A 19,399-nucleotide genomic window follows, 5' to 3' on the forward strand; every position below is an offset into this window, starting at 1 on the left:
TCCCTGTGTTGCTGGGACTGGATGTTCAGAGGGGGTTAGGTGTTTGAGTGCGCCACTGAGAGCTCTGGAGATGGAAAGAGTGAGTCTTGGTCTGTGATTTCATCTGGTCATGAAGGGCTGCCTTTTATTTGGAAACATGCACCTAAAGGCCAAAAAACAGCTATCCAATGTCAAGGCGAGGAAGGCCTCTTTAATTACCTTTTTCTTTCTTCTCCTGCCGTATCTCACCAGCTGGTGGTCAGAACGGGTTTTAGAATGAGTTTAATTAGAAAGTCAAAACCAGCAACTTGCTGTTTACTGCTCCAACTTGGTGAATAAACCCCAATAAGCATTGCAGGATTGCTCTTTCATTGCTCTCCCCAGACCTCAGTGCTTCATTTAAAAACATCAGTCACTCAGTTCTTATTGGTAAGACCTGGACGTGGCTAGAGATGGTTTTAAGTGTTGTCCTTGCACTTTTGACTGGTAGCTCATGACACCATGAGCTGCAAGGGGTCCCCTTCGTGCTCGGAAGCTGGGCTTTGGGGGAATTTTACAACATTGTGTGTTTTGTATGCTTCCTTTGACATCCCTACCGATGTACTTGTTTAATTACAAAGCTACAGGAGACAAGTGCAAGAGGGGTAATAGCTTTCTGTTCTTCAGCCATGCTCTGTCCTACTTTCAGTGGCAATGATTGTCAGTCACCTTGTTACTATGTTACTTGGTAAATGCCACCACCTTTTCCTCCAAATGTCAAGTTCGGGGAGATTTAACTTCTAGCCAAGAAATAACCCATCTGACATCTGTGAACAGGTTAGTCTCGGTGCCCCAGGAATGCCTACACCTGGTGATGTTAATCTGTTTGTGCCTCATTTTCAGCATCTGTAGACTTGGAAAAAATCATCTTGGAAGAAGGTAGGAGGGAAAAGGGATGTTGGGGAAGTATTCAAGACTATTAGGTGAACAAAGGCATAAGATTAAAGGATGTCTTTCACCTCTCCTAAAAGAGGCAATGTATTGGGAGAGAAAATTTCAATCCTTAATATGTTTTTTTAGAAATGAAAAGTCAACAGTAAGCAAGTAGCTCTGACCATGGCTTGGTTCCCTCTCCTCAACCCCTTCTTGTGGCAACCATCTGTGTGTAAAGTAGAGACAATGTATGATGTGAGGAGACCTGATGCACAAGGTAGAAGTGATATGGGTCTGGATGTGTATTTTAAAGTAAAACCTCTGGCCTGAGCACATTAACTGAACATTTACTTGCATGCATGCAAGCTTGTTATTTCCTTGGCTAATTCCTCTAGGTTGGAAAGACATGTTAGTGGTGAGCTGTGCCTTGTGGATATGTTGCTACATGCATCACCAGTTGTTCTTAACCTGAGCTCTTACAGCTGAAACACTCTTTCCCAAACTCAAAAATAGCAATTGGCCAGTGCCCACTAGGTAACAACTCTTTTTGGAAAATGCTGAGGTTGCAGGCATCCTGAGCTATGGTAATGTAGTTATAAACTTAAAATACAAGCTATGCAAAAATAAGTATTGTTTTTGCTTTGTTTTCCCTCTGGGAGAAAAGATTTACAATCGTCAGGCACCTTATTTAAGTGATAATAGTAAGCACCCAACTATAACTTACTTTTAGTATGTCAAAATGCATTTTCTTGTTGTTCAAGATGCAAGTTTTATTATAGTACTCCAAAGAAAATGCCTTGTGCTTCTCCCTTAGGGAAGACTAACTGTGAAAATCCAGCCTTATCGTTGAAAACTTGTTTCCCAGTGTACTACTGGAATGGGTCCATTATCCACTCTTTCCATGTATTTTTCCTCTCCATAGCTCTTTCCTAATGACTGCTTGTTATTGGGCAAGCAATTAACTGGCTAGCACCTACCTATCTTTGCTTTGTGGCTGCCTCCATTTCCAGTCCATCTTTGAGCTTTTTTTTTTTTTTTTTTTTTTTTTTAACTCTAGCCAGGTTTTTAATCTTGAGCCATATTTTTTATTTCTACTGGTGAGGTACACTTTTTTTTTTTTTTTTAAATCCTTCCACCAATGTAAACTGTTGTCACTTTTGTTAATGCTTTTGATTTTCTTTAAGCTGTAAGCATTTTGGGGAAAGCAGATTGGATCTGATTTTCCTGAGGCTTCAATCTGGTGTCAATCTACTTGGAGGAGGGAGAGATGGGTAGTCAATATATCTGAAACCCAAGCTGCTTTTCTTTATATTTGTCTGTAGAAATAACTGTGTGTAACCACTGAAATATTACTAATTCTGTAAGCTACTGTCTGTATGGTTGCCTTGACTTTGAGTGTCTTGATTTCTGAGCAACTAATCTTCAAAAAAGCTGCGTGGAAACTAAATTTCAACTAAAACTAGAATTAAATATATGTGTATATATATATCCAAGATTAACACTGATGTATTTTAGAGCTGTCTGAAAACCTGATGTTTTTGAATGGAAATGCACAGTACTTCAACTAGCTCTGATTTGTGTTTATATTTTATAATATAGTGAAGTTGGAAAGTATTTTGGTATTTTACTTAGTCTCTTAAGCATTTGCTATGCCATTTGATCTTCTGCAGCATGTGCATGGAAAAATGAGAGATTCTCTCTTCTTTTGAGCATTTGTAAAGGAAAGCCTGAATATAAGCCTATTCCACCTTGCACTAACATATTACCTGGTAGGAAATTTTTTCCAAATGAAAAGTGGCACACTTCAACATGCCTAAATATCCTACCGATTTTAATGTACGTTCTTCTGTTGTTCAACAGTGAAAGTAGGTTAGACAGTATGTAGAAGCTGCTGTTTGCATAAATCCAGGTGCAGACACCTTCTTGTGTAACTCAGAGTGAATTGACTGATCATCTCGTTTTGTAATGAGCTGACAATTCAAACAAGGTACATAAAATGTGGAAAGATGGGACAGAAGGAAGATGTGTTAGTGTGAAGTTTGCAATCAGCATGATTGGGATTACCCAGACGTAAAAATACCTCATACCTGTGTGACTTGCACCTTCCTGTGGTGCTGACATTGGTGAGCATTGGAAGTTCCTACCTGAAGTGTGCATGTCCCTCTGTTCTGCAGAACAGCACACTGCTGCACACCTGGAGCTCTGCTGTTCTGAGGCCTTGCAGTCACTAACCTCACCCCACTGGTGCTGAGGGTTTAGTAGGACTGCTTGCCACCTAAGGTACTGTACAACACAAATAGGATCAATGAGCTCTGGCCATTGCTGCCTTGGTAGATGATACCTCTTGCATTTTTGCACTGCAAGATGGTTTGAGCCTTGTCAAATGATGGTTTAATTTAAATCCTGTTCTAAAGAGGTTTTTTTTTTGTGACCTTTCTTGTCTCTATAGTCCCATCAATGATCCGTAGTAGGCCCTGAAACCAGGCCATTTCATCTGTTAGAAAGAACTGGAAGCACCAGAGTTCAAGAGGGGCTGTTGAATTAAACAAATGCAAACTTCTCAATGAGTAACTAGAAAATATATTTCTCTAAAAGCAAATTCCAGAAGTATGCTTTTATAATCAAGTCCCTGACTATGTCTTGTCCAACAGACCAGAAATGTCACAGGCGCTATTGGAGCTAGATGCATCAGGAGAAATTAGGCACTCAAATGCCTTGTTTTGTGCCAAAGTCCAGCATTTACGGATCAGTGGTATTCATATAGCCTTCACTTAGCCCTTCAGTGTGGAACTGGACACAGGTTTCTCATGTCCCTGGCTCAGTGCTGAAATTGTTGGACTTCTTTTGTAAAATTGTAAAATGGTGGCTCCTTTCATGGCTGCCCTTTGTGGAGGGTGTGGACAGCTGGAAAAGGCTTGCCAGAGGGAGTCCCAGGCTGAGAGGAGAGGGAATGCCTGTTCTAGGGATGCTGAGGGAGCTTTTGGATGAAGTGGACCTTGAGCAGGTCAGCACTGCCAGGCCTCAGGACAGTTATGCCCATACCCAGCCTTAGAAGCGTGGGCTCTGTCCCTAGAAATGCAGAGGGGAGCTGAGGTGCTCGTAAGGTGCAGGTGAAGTGCTCATAAGGGGTTTTGTGAAAGACGTTGGGGACCCAGGGATGGACAGAGTGTACATTAATTGCAGAGTATAGGGATGCTACCTTCTCTTCATGCATTGAAACCTTGGTGCAGAAGGGTCTCTTACTATTACATTTTAGTTAGGGCTGTGGAGGAACAAAGTTAATGTGTTTATCCAACATGCCAAGTGAAAATATTTTAAGACTACCTTCTCTGTGTAACTATCTTGACTGTTACCAGCTCCTTCAGCTAGAGTCCGCATCAGCGCGAACGCAATTTCCATGCATTGTTTCAGTCTGGAAATGAAACAATTTTCATTAATGGAAACCTGGTTCTCAAGCAGAACAATTAGACCCACTTCAGGTTGAAAAAAGATAAAAGCATGCTAATTTGGATGGAGGACTCTTCTTTCAAGGCAGCCAATTGAGTCATCAGCCTGCCACCCACCTGACCGTCAGACAGGTAATTAGGAGATAGTCCTCTTTTTGTGTGGAGTGTGTGCGTAAACCTGCACGCGCTGGTGTCACTGCCCATTGGGACTTCCAGAGGAAAGAGCTAGTCAGTGGCAAAAGAGTGAGGAGAGCACACTGTCAGCCGGTGCCTAACAATCTGACTTGCTTTTAGATTCGGCTGACGATTTCTGTCTTTTAACAGCCACCCGAAGTTTCTGGCAGTCAAGTCGTCATGGCAGACCTGGGCTGCAAAAAGCCCAGTGACTGCACTGTCTCCAGGCTACTCAGCGTAGTGGAGAGCGAACTCCGGGCTGGGAGAGACAAAGGCGACCCCACTGAGAAGCAGCTCCAGGTCGTCTTAGAGGACGCTACGCTCTGGCAGAGATTCAGGGAAGTCACCAATGAGATGATCGTGACCAAGAACGGCAGGTGAGTGATCTGCTCCGCATTGTGGCGAAGTGCAGATGACAGCCAGGGGGGCTAAGGGGTGTGATAACAAGCAGCGTGTGCGCAGGCTAGAGAGAACTGCTATGAGCGTGTAACAGTGCTACCCCTGCAGCCTTTCGGTCCCCTACAAACAGAACGGGGCGTCCCTGCTCTTTTCTGCTAAGCCATTCCTGCCAGCCTTTATTCCTGCTTGTGAAATGTGCTGGAGAAATATACTGACTGAGTTAAGGTTGCACAAAAAGGAAACTTTCACTGGGGAGCAGAAAACCTCCAAACGTTCTGGATCGCTTCTTGTACCACCAGCCATTAGCCTTTACTAGCAAGTCCTTATCTGTGGACCTCAGATGACTGTACAGAAGCAGATCCGTGGTGTTATCCCCAGTTGCTGTTCCTGTCTCCCTGGCTTTGGAGGTTTGCACTATTTACCAGGAAGGGGTACAATGTAGCTGTGCTCTATGTAGCATGTATGCACAGTCCTGGCTTGTGTGGTCCCACAACTGTATTGCTCTGTAGCGTTAACTGGTGCACTTAGAAACCACTGCAGAATATTGGTGAATATACAGAGATTTAAAAAGATAAAATATTGTGATATCTCACTGCTTGCTGAGTGCAAAACCTGGAGAGAAGAATGTTAATTCCAAATCAGATACTGGCTCTCCAGAGAGGCTCTGCTCTGAACTGGGCTGACGACGGAGTCCAGCCAATAACTAGAGGAAGGTTCTCCTGTACAGTCATATTAACGTTTTTATTTAGCCTACCCTCACCAACTCTGTCTCCCTGTCCCCATGCACACACTTCTCTTGCAAAACCCCTTGGAAGATCTGCATAGGGGAGCAGAATTAAGAGTCAGGAAGAAAGATTTATTCACATGCTGTCACTTTTATCAATTTTGATTTAGCAGAACTTGTGGGCAATATTTCTATTGACTGTATCCTGACAAGGGACGTGGGTGAAAGTTTAAAAGAGGAAAAATCTAGCTCACCAAGGTTATTTTGTTGAGAAAGCAATTCTATTCCCAAAACATCAGCTCTTGGTGTAATGCTGCTTATTGCCACTGATTCCTCCTAGCAACCTACAGGGACAGAATTCATCTTCTGCTGAGGCTCTCTTTACACCAGGAAGCTGCTTTTGCTTAATTTAAATGTTTTTAATTGCTGTTAGGCTAGAGCAAACTTCTGAGTGGACTTTCACTTAGCATTAAGGTAGCTTACACTGACTCCTTATCAGCCTAAGTAACCAAAATGTAGTAAGGTAGGTTTGCCTCAAATTAAATGGATACAAAGAATTGTGTCATACTGACAGGTTTTACTCTTTTTCTTTTCTTTTCTTTTCTTTTCTTTTCTTTTCTTTTCTTTTCTTTTCTTTTCTTTTCTTTTCTTTTCTTTTCTTTTCTTTTCTTTTCTTTTCTTTTCTTTTCTTTTCTTTTCTTTTCTTTTCTTTTCTTTTCTTTTCTTTTCTTTTCTTTTCTTTTCTTTTCTTTTCTTTTCTTTTCTTTTTTTTTTTTCCTCCTCTCAGCTAATGTTAGTTGTGATTGCAGGTGATACTATTTTTTCTCTAAAATTTTTAGGTGAGTGCATGGATATAATCTTTTTATGCTACTGCTGATAAGGGTATCTGTCATTATTTGAATATGCACTGTTACTTTTAATTTTATTGCAGAAGCTTCTTTATTTTTCTTCATTCCAGCTTGTGCTCTCCTTATTAGCTTGCTCCTGGTTTTCCTTAAAGCCAGTGAGAGTTCTAGTAATGTCACTGGGGCAGGTACAAGTTCATTCTCTATTATCAAAGTACAGCAGTCTCAAAACAAACAAAAATGTATTAGAGTCATTTGCATAAATCCTTACAACAAAGCTTTTGTAGAATTGGGGACTATGAAAAAGGGTGAAGGTATTATCCATAACAAACACGTCAGTGCAATGACTACAGAAAAGAAATACAGACAGGGGCCTGCAGCAAAACCTTCTGAACAACTCCATGCTTTTCCAAAGGAGACCAACTTGAGAGACTTTGCCACGAATCCTGAGCTTTTTTGCAGGTGCAGGATTCTTCAGTGACAATCTCCAGAGGGATTTTCTAAAGAAAAAATATTGATCCAATTTTGCTGCTGCTTAAATCAGTAGAAATAACTCGGTCATTCTTCCTGAAGGATATATGAGAGCTTTTGAAAACTGTTTTCTAAGATTAAGAAGAAAACCCTGTCTGAACTTGTGTATTTGAAAGCTAAGGACACGTTGTTAGCAAAACTCAGAAATTAAACCGAAACCCAATACAGGAGCATCCAGGACTGACTGGTTAGTGATCCTCAAGTGTGAAATTCTAGCATGTGTAATTCTATCTACTGTGACTGAGTCATCTCTAATTTGTGCTGAGGGTCCCAAAATGTTCTGAACCAACTTCAGTGTTAATACACAGATACTTCTCCGCTGCTGCATTGTGCTTCACTATAATAATCACCTGTCATAGCAAAATACCTAAGTGCACGGGGAAGATGGGTATATTCTGAACAGGACAGATATCAATAAAACTAAAGTGCATGCTGTATAGCAAGATATATCCAAAAAGATGCAGCTCATGTGGTGAGAATCAGTCTCCCATTTTACTCAGATTTATTGTATTCAATTGGCATTTCAATATTCAAACATCCCATTTGCTAACTGAGCAGGTTTTCTGTTATTGTGGATACCATTTCAGCTATGTAGTATTCTGAAACTTCACAGTCCACCTTATTGCCTGGAGGGGCCACTGTGCCCCTTTGTATATAGGGAGGATCAGCCAAACATAGGTAGAGGTGTGGGGAAAGGCTTAAATGGTAAAGCAACTTTACTAGTTTACTACGTGTTCAAGTTTGATATCAAACATTCCCACTTGAGCTCTGTACCACGGAGTAATTGTGGCAGATCTGCTCTAAATAAATTGAAGAGGCTGAAGTACTCAGCTATTGCAGTAATGGAGGTCATGTGTGTGCCTACCTGATCATTGAAACAAAAATTGACTGAAACAAATGTGGAGAAATGATCGTTTGCCATGTTAAAGCATATGATTTGAACAATAAAGCCACTTAATCAGTGGAACAAGTGAGGTGGTAGGTCTTCTGTCATTAGCACCTGCACAGTCAAGATATGCTGGTCCAAATGAGATGTGGATTAATTGTGTGGGAAGCAGATTAATACAGGGAAGTGCTATAGTCTATGTGGTACAGGATGTTAGAGCTGGATGATGACTTCTGTTCTGGCATTAACAGCCTGTAGACCTTTGGGGGATAAACTCAAGCCTCCCAAGTAGAAAGGCAGAGAAGTTTGCACCATGGGCAGAGGAATTAACAATCTTCACATAACACAGAGTTCTGAGAAATCTAGTGAAATCAAATTTTCATGAGGTTGAATTTTCGTCTCTACTTTAATTTCAGCTAAATATGTCTGTGTGTTACGTTGCAGACTGACTGCAGGGGGAGCAGGTTGCACTGGGAGCAATGCGTGCACGCTTTTTGTGAAGTTCCAGTTTTGGTTGCTGGTGCATCCTGGTCAGAAATACACGTTAAATGTAGCGTGTAAATCCTCAACTAAGCTTCTATTTAGTTAGCAAGGTCATGGTTCAACACATCTTTCTCAGTGTTGCATTGGCCCTGCATCACCAACTGTCTATATTTAGATGAAAAACCTTTTTCAAATACTGTATTTTTCTGTGGGCAGAAGGTGCTGACTGTATGCAGCAAGAACGGTATAAAAATGTCCAGGAAGGTAGGGGGTGAGTAGGATAACTTATGAGCAAAGGAGATTGTCAGCAGCCTAAAGGTGGAGGCTGCTGGAGAGTATGGCTCCTGGGGCAGAGGCTTCTGGTGTCCCTGGAGAGAGCGCGTGAAGTTTCACTTCCCTTCTTGTGTTTTTTTTTTTTTTTAGACATCTTGTGCTGCTGCTTCACAAAGCCTAGAGAACCACTTTACCCTATCCCCATGGACATCAGGCAATCGTTGAGGTTGCTTGGTGTAACTCATCTCTCTGAATCTGTACAGGAAAAGAGTTTAAAGATTCATTGTCCTGTGCATAAAAATGTGGCAAAATGATGATTGCCAGGAGAGGTCAATATGGAAGTCCCTGGAGCAGGGAGGCCTCACCCTTCTGTAAGAATGCAGGAGGTGATATAGAACAGCTACAATAATCCTCCACAATGATGTGTATTACTGGACAACCTAAGAATCTAACTACATAGGATACCTTTGTTGGGTCAGGGCTATTCTGCTGTCTTTTCCCAGTTCCTGAAACTGTGGGGGGCCCTACTGATTCCATTGCTGTATACTTTTTCAGGCCAGAGATGCCAATTCAAAGCTGTGTGGTATGGATCACAAGTACTAGGGCAGAGAGAAAACTGAGAACTGCTGCAAATCTTTACAAAGGCAGAAAATAACTAAAAAGGGGTTGAGAAAAGGTGGCATTGGACTTTTAAATGTAGAAGGATCCACTTGAGGAAAAAGATGCTTTAAAATGTTCTTCCAAAACTAAACAAAAGCAAGATTTCAGGTCTAACAGCAAGGATATTAATCAGATTTCTCAAACTGAAGATTTATATAATGATAGTGGAACAATATGTGAATACTTCTCTTTAAGAAAGAGAGAAAACATGTTTCAGCTAACTGCATTCTTTTTAATATATCCATGTGATAAGAGTTTAGGATGTGTTTTGAAATAAAAGGTAATGACAATATGGAAGATAATGGAAAATAAAAAAAAAAAAAATACATTTTACTAAATTTATCTGTATCCCATGGACTCTGCTGACACTATTACAAAGCTCATAAATTGGGCACACTCATGAATCTGGACACAATGAAAGTCTTAGTGCCCTACTTCAGACGGAATGCTTTTTTTCCAAATGATCAAAATACAATGAAAGATTAACCTTTAAGAGAATTTTCTTCAGCTAGACAGAGGGAGTTAGGGGTTGAAGAGGAGGGAGGATGGTTTTTACATTGACCTGATCAGTGAGATTCTGGCCACAAATGTACTGAGAAGAGTTTTTCAAACCCAGTTTCCAGCGGTGTCTCCGTGTTTTGTTTCCACAACAGGCGGATGTTCCCTGTTTTGAAGATCAGCGTGTCAGGCCTGGACCCGAACGCCATGTATTCCTTCCTGCTGGACTTTGCCCCGACTGACGGCCACCGCTGGAAGTACGTCAATGGAGAATGGGTGCCAGCTGGGAAACCAGAGCCACCAAACCACAGCTGTGTCTACATCCACCCAGATTCTCCCAACTTTGGGGCCCACTGGATGAAAGCTGCCATTTCCTTCAGCAAAGTCAAACTTACCAACAAGCTCAATGGGAGTGGGCAGGTATGGCCTGATGTTTCCCCATACACCTCTTGGCTTCAACTGCAAGCACCTACCAATCAAGAAATATCAAGGGTGCATTTATGTAATTATAGAGGCCCTTACAGGCCTCTTCACCCACAGATGCCAATTATTCTCTGGAGGCCACATGTAAACAGGAATAAACAGGCCTTAATTGGCGCTTTCAGATTTTAATGGACTTCTTGATGTTAAGAGAGACAGAGTGCTGTGGTTTACTTAATCATCAGGGGGCTTTTCAGAGTTGGTCTTGTGTGCTGGGTTTTTTTACATAGGACTTCAGAGAAGGGGGAAAAAATGGTCACGGGTATTAGGTTTTTGTTGTGTTCCCCCATGTTGTTTGGTGTAAGTGGAATGTTGGCAGGAGTCAGATAGCAGAATAAAAGGCTGCTCCTAAATGAAATAATTACTATGTCTGCTTCTGCATCATGATAATTATCAATATTCTATTGAATCAGCTTTGGCCTTTGGAAAGAAACCACATGTACCAGAAATAAGTGACTTTCTCTTTGAACCCCTTAAAAATGCAAACAGGAAAATTAGTTATGTTTCGTATTTCGTTTTTGATGATGCATCTAAAGATGAAATATTGCACAAGACCTTTTGTTTGCTTGTTTTTGTACAAAACTCCTACATTGGATGCTACTTGTCAGCCCAGAATCAATTTCTTTTATGTAAATATTATGTGTTCTCTACCTACTATTTCCATTGGGTTTGTGAGGTACCTACATAAACCTAGTACCCTAATTAGGTAGGAAATCATCTCAGTTTTTGCCGACTGAAGAATAGAAAGATGACCAGACTTTCTTTAAAGTGACACATGGAAATGTCACACAAGGCTTACTGTGTAGTGTAAAACAGGATCTGAATTTGTGAATTCTCATCCTGCATCCAGGACCTTAGAAAGGTTAAAAGCTTCAGAATAGTAAGTGATACAGAAAGAAAGGGACAGGATCCTCCCCCCCAAACAAACAAACAAACAAAACAAACAAAGCCCTTGACCTTTTTTGTGGTCAAGAGGGTCAAAAAGACCTTGGAGAGGGGAAAACAGGGGAACAAGATGTGTATACACAGTAAAGAGAGAGAGAGTAGAAAGGAAGGGAGGAAAAGCCAAAGAAGAAGCAGGGTCCGAAGAAAAGCTAACTAAATGGCAAACAGCTGAAGTTCTCTTTGATTTTCTTTTTTTCTTTTTTTCTTTTTTCTTTTCTTTTCTTTTCTTTTTTTTTTTTTTTTTTTTTTTGAAATATTGGCAGCCTTGTTAAGGTAAACCATTTTCCCACTGTGTTTCATCTTCCCTTTTTGTGGTGTTATTAGCAGAATGCACTGTTAGTCAGCTATTGGCTGTTATTCCACATATACGTACGCATGCACACAGCATTTTCCAAAATACATTTTTTTTCCTTAATTTTAAACATATTTTCTTGTATTAGAGATAATTAAGCAATGTGCTTTCTGAAGAAGATATACTGTAGGATTGACACTATGTACAGCTTTTAGTGCCAGGGTAGAGACATTTGCCAAAGCTTGTTTAGGTAGGTCTTGCCCAGAAAGATGACTAGGTGATTGCCTTAACCCTCTTCTGCCCTGTTTTCTGTGACTGTAATTCTGAGTTTTTGGATAGCCAAAGCAGGACAGGGATTGTCCCTCAACAGCCTGAACAACCTGTTCACTGGAAACCCAATGGTTTGAAGGCCTTAGCTGCTACCACAAAGTACTGAAAGCTTGAAATCCAAGTCCAATGAAGTCTCTCTCTGTTCAATCCTGTGGCTTGTCAGAAGGTAGGAAGGCATCTGCCCTTCTGCTTTCAGTAATCATAAACTGGAGAGGTTTAGCAGTGACGTCTGGTTTATTATAGAGCAGGAGTGAAAGCAGCTGTGGGGTACCAGAGTGGCAATGGGGTCTGTCTGTCTGTTCTGTTTTCTGCAGATAATGTTGAACTCTCTGCACAAATACGAGCCCCAGGTACACATAGTTCGTGTAGGAGGCCCCCACCGGATGGTGATGAACTGTTCCTTCCCTGAGACTCAGTTCATAGCTGTGACTGCCTATCAAAACGAAGAGGTAGGCGGGTGCTGTGCTGTGCTCATGGACATCATTGACGAGATACATTAAAAGCCTATTAACTACAAGATCAGTATGGATAGACTGGTCCTCTTCTTGTTTCTCCACCAGTCCTATGCAGTGTAATGTTCAATGGGTCTACTATACTGCTGTCTTCTTTCTGCAGTAGAGCATTATCTAATCCAGCATCTGGCTGCAATACTAAACCAGATTTAGCTTAATATTCTGCCACTGCTACTCCAAACTGGTCCACCTGTCTTGGTATCCCAATCCCTTATTGGAAAGAAAAAAAAAAAAAAAGACTAGAATCAAGTCCAGAACTTTCTCTAGTAGTGACTGATAGTTTTAAGGATAATCTTTTTTTCTCTCCTCTCCTTAAAATATGTACAATTGCAGAAGAGCATATCATTCCATGGGAAAATTTCTTCCCAACCCCAAAATTGGAATTACGGGATGCTTTAGATTGTGGCAATTGCTCACTCATATGCCATATCCCTCAGCAACTGTTGCTGCAGATTTGATTGATATTTGGTAGGAATTCATTGCTTCAGCTCCCTTGAAAGGGTTTGCAGTCCCACAAGACTTAGCAGACTGGACCATGCAATTAGGTTGCCCCTATTGGTGTTCTGCCTGTGGCACTGATCAGTACATAGCACCCTGCAACAAGCAAAGCTCCCTCCAACCACCTCTGGAAAACAATACACGGGGATGTATTTTGTTTGGCTAGCCAAAGTAGTTCCACTTAATTTACTCTGGAAGATGTTTTCTCAAGTCTCTATTCCAAGTTGCCTTCACTAACATGCCTTGTTTTCTGTAAACTCAAGATAACTGCTCTCAAAATCAAGTATAATCCCTTTGCCAAAGCCTTCCTGGATGCAAAAGAAAGGTGAGTTAATCTTTTTTATTTTTTTTGTTATTGTTTCAGTAATATTTTGCTGCTGACAAGGTTAAAGCTGTGGCATCACAATGCAAAAGTAAATTGTACAACTCTTGATTCTACTGTCTTAAATCTAGAGTCATTCCACTGAAACTAGTGGGGAGACTCTCTATGTAATTGTTACCACAGTAGGGTCTGAGGCGAGTAAGTATTCTCTTTGGGATCCAAGAACTTAGCTGTCTGCACAGGAAGCCTGAAATGAGACTGTGAATTTCCCCAGAAATGTTATACACCACATTTGTTCCCTACATTGTACTCACACTCCAATGAATCCCACAATTCAATAGCTCAGGGATGGTAAAAGTAAGCTGCATATGTCAAAAAGAATAACTGAAGTGAAATTGCACTGTAACTGTAATATAACTACACTGCTATGTACATATAGTAGTGTATGATGCATTTAGTGAAAGTAACCTGCAGGTGCTCACTATGTAAGAGATGCTTCTATTATTGGAAATAAATTGTGGTTTAATTTTCTATCAAAGTTTCCCTTACATCTCCATGCTAAAGCACTGAGGTGTCCAGATGATGAATTCCAATCCATAATTGCTGATAAATTTTGTCCAGACTTGCTATGTCTTCTGATGTGTGATGTCTCCCACATGCCTGAAGGAAAATCTGCGTTTATTTCCTTTCCTCACATCAAGCTGCTGTGTCTCAGCATTGGGGTTCCCACCTGTAGAGGAAAAATGTGCCTTTGTCTTGCCTGGCTGTGCAGGAGGCAGAGCCCTGCATCAGTCTGAGTGATGCCAGGCTGAGGCTGCTGATGCAAGCAGGAAAGGTGCCCACAGGTAGACTTAAATTCTAGGCTGTCCCTGAATTTGGCAAGACTAGGAAAAAAAAAAAAAGTATGGATGCTGTGAAATATAAGTGCTTCCTTTATGGCAGAATGCAGGAAAGTCTACCGCTGCCTAGCAAGTGGTTAAAGATGATAGAGTTCTTTCCTATTTCATTTACTGTTTTTAGTGAATAGTTTTCAGTTTTTAAATTTGATATTAAATTTCTTTGATAATTTCTCAATGAGAATTTTTACCACTGTTTTCTTTTTCAGAAACCATCCCAAGGATGCTCCAGAAACAGTCTCTGAAGGTCAACATATGACATATTCTCACTGTAAGGTTTTTATTCATGTGAGCTGGAAGATTTATGTGTTATGATACATGCTGGGAACCTGGGATCTGCTTAATTGGATCAGACCAGTGGTTCACTGAGTCCTGAACAGTGTTTATAGAAATGGACTGTTTAAACAAACAAAAAAGACAATAAATCTTAGAGTAGGAAGTTGAGATATTTTCTGCAGTGGGATCATTTTCCTTATGATCCAGTTTTTGATATGAAATAAAACCTTGAAAAAAAGATACATTAAAGAAATTTTAGGGCTATTTTTAGTGCTATTGTTTTGTAATTGTAAGGACTTTTGTCATCTATAAAACTACCTTTCACTGTTGAACAGCTCAAAAAAATAAATGAGGGGAGCAGAGGTTGTGCTCATTCTAATGATGATCAGTATTTCTTTTCTTTGTTCTGTGATATCAGTGACATTTTCTATTACTTTGTTTTCAGGTCTTGTTTTTAGTGTTTTTTGTTGTTTGTTTTTTTTTGCTTGGTTCTTGCTTGTCAGTTGCTCCACAAACCAGTATTTCAGAATCAGCTTGGTATTTCGGAGGAACAGCTGATTCTGCAGGAAGGCAGGAAGGCTGGTTACTTTATTGTACTGCTATGTTTTAGTGCAATAATAGTTTTCTTCTGTCTTTCCCCTCGCTTTCCCCTCAAAGTGGGTGGCTGGTTGATTTCCAACCCAGATACAGTGTGTGCATCAGGAAGCTCTAATTATCAGTACACTGGACCCTTGCCTCTGCCAGCTCCGCACACTCCCCATGGTTGTGAGCGATATTCAGCACTGCGAGGTCATCGGGCTGCTCCATACCCACCTTCCTACATGCAAAGAAATCATTCACCTACAGGTAGATCTGTAAATCCACTTTGTTTCCAGGTAATAGACGCAGTTAGACTAACTGACCCTTGCTTTAGTAACCTAAGCAGTGAAACAATCAAGAGCAGAAGCTGGGAAAGAGCATGATGGGTCTCTAACAATCTAAACTGCACGCTGGATGCATGGAATATGTTTAAGGCAGCAACAGAAATGGTGTAGAATTGCTGGGTGCATTGTAATTGCTAATTATAAACAAGAGTGAATGATCTTCCTTGCAGTACAGCTCCCAATTATACAAAAGTATCAGAGCATTGCAAGCCTTCTTTCAATGCTGTATCACGAAGCAGACACCCTCTCAAATTGCAGCAGTCATTAGGAACATGGTAGAAGCTGACTTGACATGAGAGAGTTTTGTTATTGCCAGAATGTCTTTCAAGTCCCATCTGCTCTCTAGACCTGGGTGTGGAGATACAGAAATTGGTCCTACTTTGATTGGAAGAAATTGGCCAGAAATGAGAGTAAGGATAAAGTAATCTGTTCACCAACTATATTTTAGCAAGGCATCTTGTTTAACTGAAATACTTAAGCTCAAGTTATGCAGAAACCTGTATCAAAGCATTGACAGTCATATAGCAATCATCGTTATCAAGAGACTATTAGATTATTGAAAAAATGCACACTCTACATCTCTCGCACTACCTTCTCATATAAATGGAATTACAATGGCACGTTGCTACTCCCTTACTAAGCAAGTGAATTTTATCCTTTTACCTGTGGTTAGGAACCCAAACCCCTTCATCAGACAGCTTCCTCAGGCCTACCCATTTTCTGTTGCCTTAAGATAATTATCTGCGATAGTCACTGAGGGTTTTTTTTCTTTTTCTTTTTTTTTTTTTTTTTCTCTTCTTCTCAAAGTGAATTTATTGGAAAGCTCCAGCAATAATCTTCAGGTATTCTCAGGACATGACAGCTGGACTTTGCCATCCTCTCCACATGGTAATTTGCTCTCAGTGCCACACACCAAGGGAGCTGCCAGCCCTGGGCCCAGGTAAGGTTTCAGGAAAACTGCTAATATTAGGAGCAGTGAGGCTTGTAGGACTGTTGTAAGGCTTTGTTCATGCCTGATTTCTTAACCAGTCCCACCCCTAAAACATGTTCAAGTGTCCAACTTGAGATTCTTGGACAGATCTTTCTAACAAGATAATTGTCTTCAGCTCCATCTGAAATCAATGGACACTTCGTTTTTCCCTAGCACTTCTGAAAACAAGGATCTTGGAATAGCCACTGAGAATTTAGGTATCTACAATCAGTAGAAGTTTTAAAGCCAAATTATTTTTCTCTCTCTGATCCTCACTACTGCATTGCATGAAATAATTACTCTGCTCAGCTGCAGGGTTGTAACAAAGTCTAATTCATGTTACATTACGGAAATGTTGTTAACAGGACAGTAATCTGTTCTAGGAATGGCTGAAATTTAGACATAGAGAGTCAATTAATAACAAATATTTCACCCTCCTTTCCCCAAAATAAATGCACAAATTTCCTTAATTTAGGTGCCAGGATATTCAGCGGAATTTATTTAAAATGTAAACATATACAAAAAAAAAAATCTTGAAACCTCACATGCATTTACACATTTCTCTCCATGCCTTTCTTAAAGGTCACCAGGTCTAATGCTCCCTGGTGGCTTTTCACTTAAGACCTACAAGTCCTACCTAGTTCAGTAAATGGATTGGGATAGCTGCTTTTTAGCAGATAATGTACGTGACTACTGAAGTAAGTCTCGTGCAGGTGAAAATGTTTTGAAATTAGTCATTCAACCTGTACTGCTTTTCTTTTTTCCAGCCACTACCCTTGTCTGTGGACAGTGAGTAACAGTGCTGTAAATGTCACCAATCCAGGAAGTGAGGTGAACAGCAGCACTTCAAGCATGTTTCTGAGGGGTAATGTCCCCTTACCCACTGCATCTTCATCAGCCCAAATCCCTCTGCAGGGAACTGTGTCTGGCAGCATGGAAGCGCAAGGGGAAACCACACTAGCCAGGCTAGCCGACTCTGCGTGGACATCCTCACACTCCTTTTAATGGACAGGCAGCTCACAAGGAAAGCTCAGACCAACAAGAGTGACACAAATGGCAAAGGATGCCCCGGAAATGCAGCTCAGAACAGGGATGTGTATGCAGAAAACTCTTCACCAAGCATCACTGCATAATGTACCTCTTGCGTGCCAGAGAAACCAAAATGCATAATGCAAGGCAAGAAATGTTAAAGGAACTGGCTTGTTACTGTAACCTTCCTGCATTGTTGAGGATGATGTCCAGAAAGAATCTTTATAGTTGGCTTTGCTTCTTTATCACATCAAAACAATCAGAGACACAGGACTGCGTGAAGCAGACATGGTGGTTAGATATTTGCATGTGGTTTTGGAAGAGTCCTTTCTGTAACTAAAGACCAAGTCCAAGGAAATTGTGAGCAAGTTTGCAACTGGTAATCTGAAGGGACAGCACTACTTTAAAGACTTGCTGAATTTGTCATATGAGGGTTTCTGTAATACCTGAAACTAAGCTCTTCAGGGGATGTGATTTGTCTGACACCCTAATGCCACCTGCATACAGTATTCTCTTACTCTCTTTCTCTTTACCTTCTCCAGCTCCTGTGCTCTTTCTGTGCTATAGGGATAATGGACACACTCAAGCTGAGAAAGTGGCTGCATTGTAGCAGCAGGTGAGGGGCATCTGGTTTAGCATTTATAGTCTGATGTGAAATGAAAAGTTCCAATGTTTTCTGTATGTACTGTTTTTGAGAGGGTGGAGGGAAAAGACTTTATAGAAAAGATATTCAGCTTGCATTTCCACTTTGCTTCAGGTACAGAGTACAAATAAAATATCAATCAATGGTGTATTATGGTTTCCGTTTCCTTTCCAGGGTGTAAACACACATCACAGTCTTTTCTACCTAACAGCTTTTGAGGGAATGTAAAATAACTCAGCTGGAAGCAAGTTGACAGGATTTTTCTATTTCTCTGCCAGTAACCAGCTGTATTATCTTGAACGTGGTATTTCTTGCACCTGTTTCCCGTCTCACCTTTTGTATGTTTGAGCTTCTCTTTTCAGGGTGCAGCTTTTCCTTTCCTATGTGACTGTACAACATCTAGCATAGTGGAAGCTTGAGCCTTCTAACTACTAGTGTAATGTGAATAAGTCACACCCCCGGATATACCTTGTCCTCTCATTCACCTCTCCAAGCAAGTCCTATCAAGTTCTGCAGAGGTCTGCCTAATGACTTGGTTTGCACCAAGGAAGTGAGCAGGAGCAAAACATACTAATATGGATTACAAGATGGGCTCTAGCCTTCTACTCCATGCTGATGTCAGATGTGTGGGGGTGATGTTTTTTTTTATTTTATTTTATTTTACATTCTTAGCCCCCCTCCATTCATCATCCCCTTAAGGTGCTTTCAATGCTATGTAGTTTCATGACATCCCTGTCTGGCTTTTCAGATTTACTGCAGGCCAGGCACTGCGCCAGGATGTGCTAAAGATGCTGTTAGTTTTACTGACTGATGTGTGCTGCTATCGGCTAAAAGCAAAGTCACGGAGCTGCTCTGGATGTGCGTTTCTCTTAAAAGAGGCATTGGTCAAACAGCAGGTAATAGCAGAGGGTGAAAAGCTCTGTAGCCTACTATCAATCTAATCGTTGTCAGTTCTGACTTTAAATCTGCCTTTCCAAATTCTGTCTAAAGCTCGGAGAAAAGTTTCTCAATATTGTCTTTCTCTACCTTGCAGACAGAGATGCAAGTAGATGCTTCTCTCACAAATAGCTCTGCTTTACAGATGAGGCTTATTAACTAACTTATGCTACCCTCTTCTGGCTGCTCAGCTCCCCATGCACACAGCATGTGCTGAGTATACATACAATGTCTGGAGATGCTAAAAATGGCAAGTGTTGACTTATCTACATTCCAGGACTTGCTATGCTTTCTTCACAGTTAATGAATTGGATAATGGGTTAGTTTTCTCACATACTGCATTACAGTAGCAGAGTGATTGTAAGATGTTACTCAGGCAACATGAGAATTTATTTCACAAATAAACAATCAAGGAGAAAATCCAATTAGCTTTCCTGATAGTCCCATAGGATTGAGGGAACTGAAAAAGGATCAGAATGAAGAGGCTGAATCATTTTTCTTAGCCCTGTAAAAGCAGTCATGACTCATGTCACAGGA

General features: G+C 40.8%; 1 protein-coding gene across 2 annotated transcripts; it reads left to right on the forward strand.

The window, feature by feature from the left end:
• Positions 1-813: 813 nt before the first annotated feature.
• On the forward strand, positions 814-18,023 carry TBX19 (T-box transcription factor 19). 2 transcript variants are annotated; one of them, XM_082784545.1, is made up of 10 exons: positions 814-897; positions 4,662-4,888; positions 9,966-10,230; positions 12,172-12,306; positions 13,131-13,192; positions 14,295-14,356; positions 15,019-15,207; positions 16,092-16,224; positions 17,022-17,085; positions 17,170-18,023. In XM_082784545.1, exons 2-10 carry the CDS (start codon positions 4,692-4,694, stop codon positions 17,257-17,259), a joined length of 1,197 nt encoding a protein of 398 aa, XP_082640671.1. In that variant the 5' UTR covers positions 814-897; positions 4,662-4,691; the 3' UTR covers positions 17,260-18,023. The 2 variants fall into 2 exon arrangements, with proteins under 2 accessions (XP_082640671.1, XP_082640670.1); XM_082784544.1 differs by having other exon boundaries at positions 17,022-18,023.
• Positions 18,024-19,399: the final 1,376 nt, after the last annotated feature.

Source organism: Aythya marila (genome assembly GCF_965140915.1).
Source record: "Aythya marila genome assembly, chromosome: 1".
Lineage (NCBI taxonomy): Eukaryota > Metazoa > Chordata > Aves > Anseriformes > Anatidae > Aythya > Aythya marila.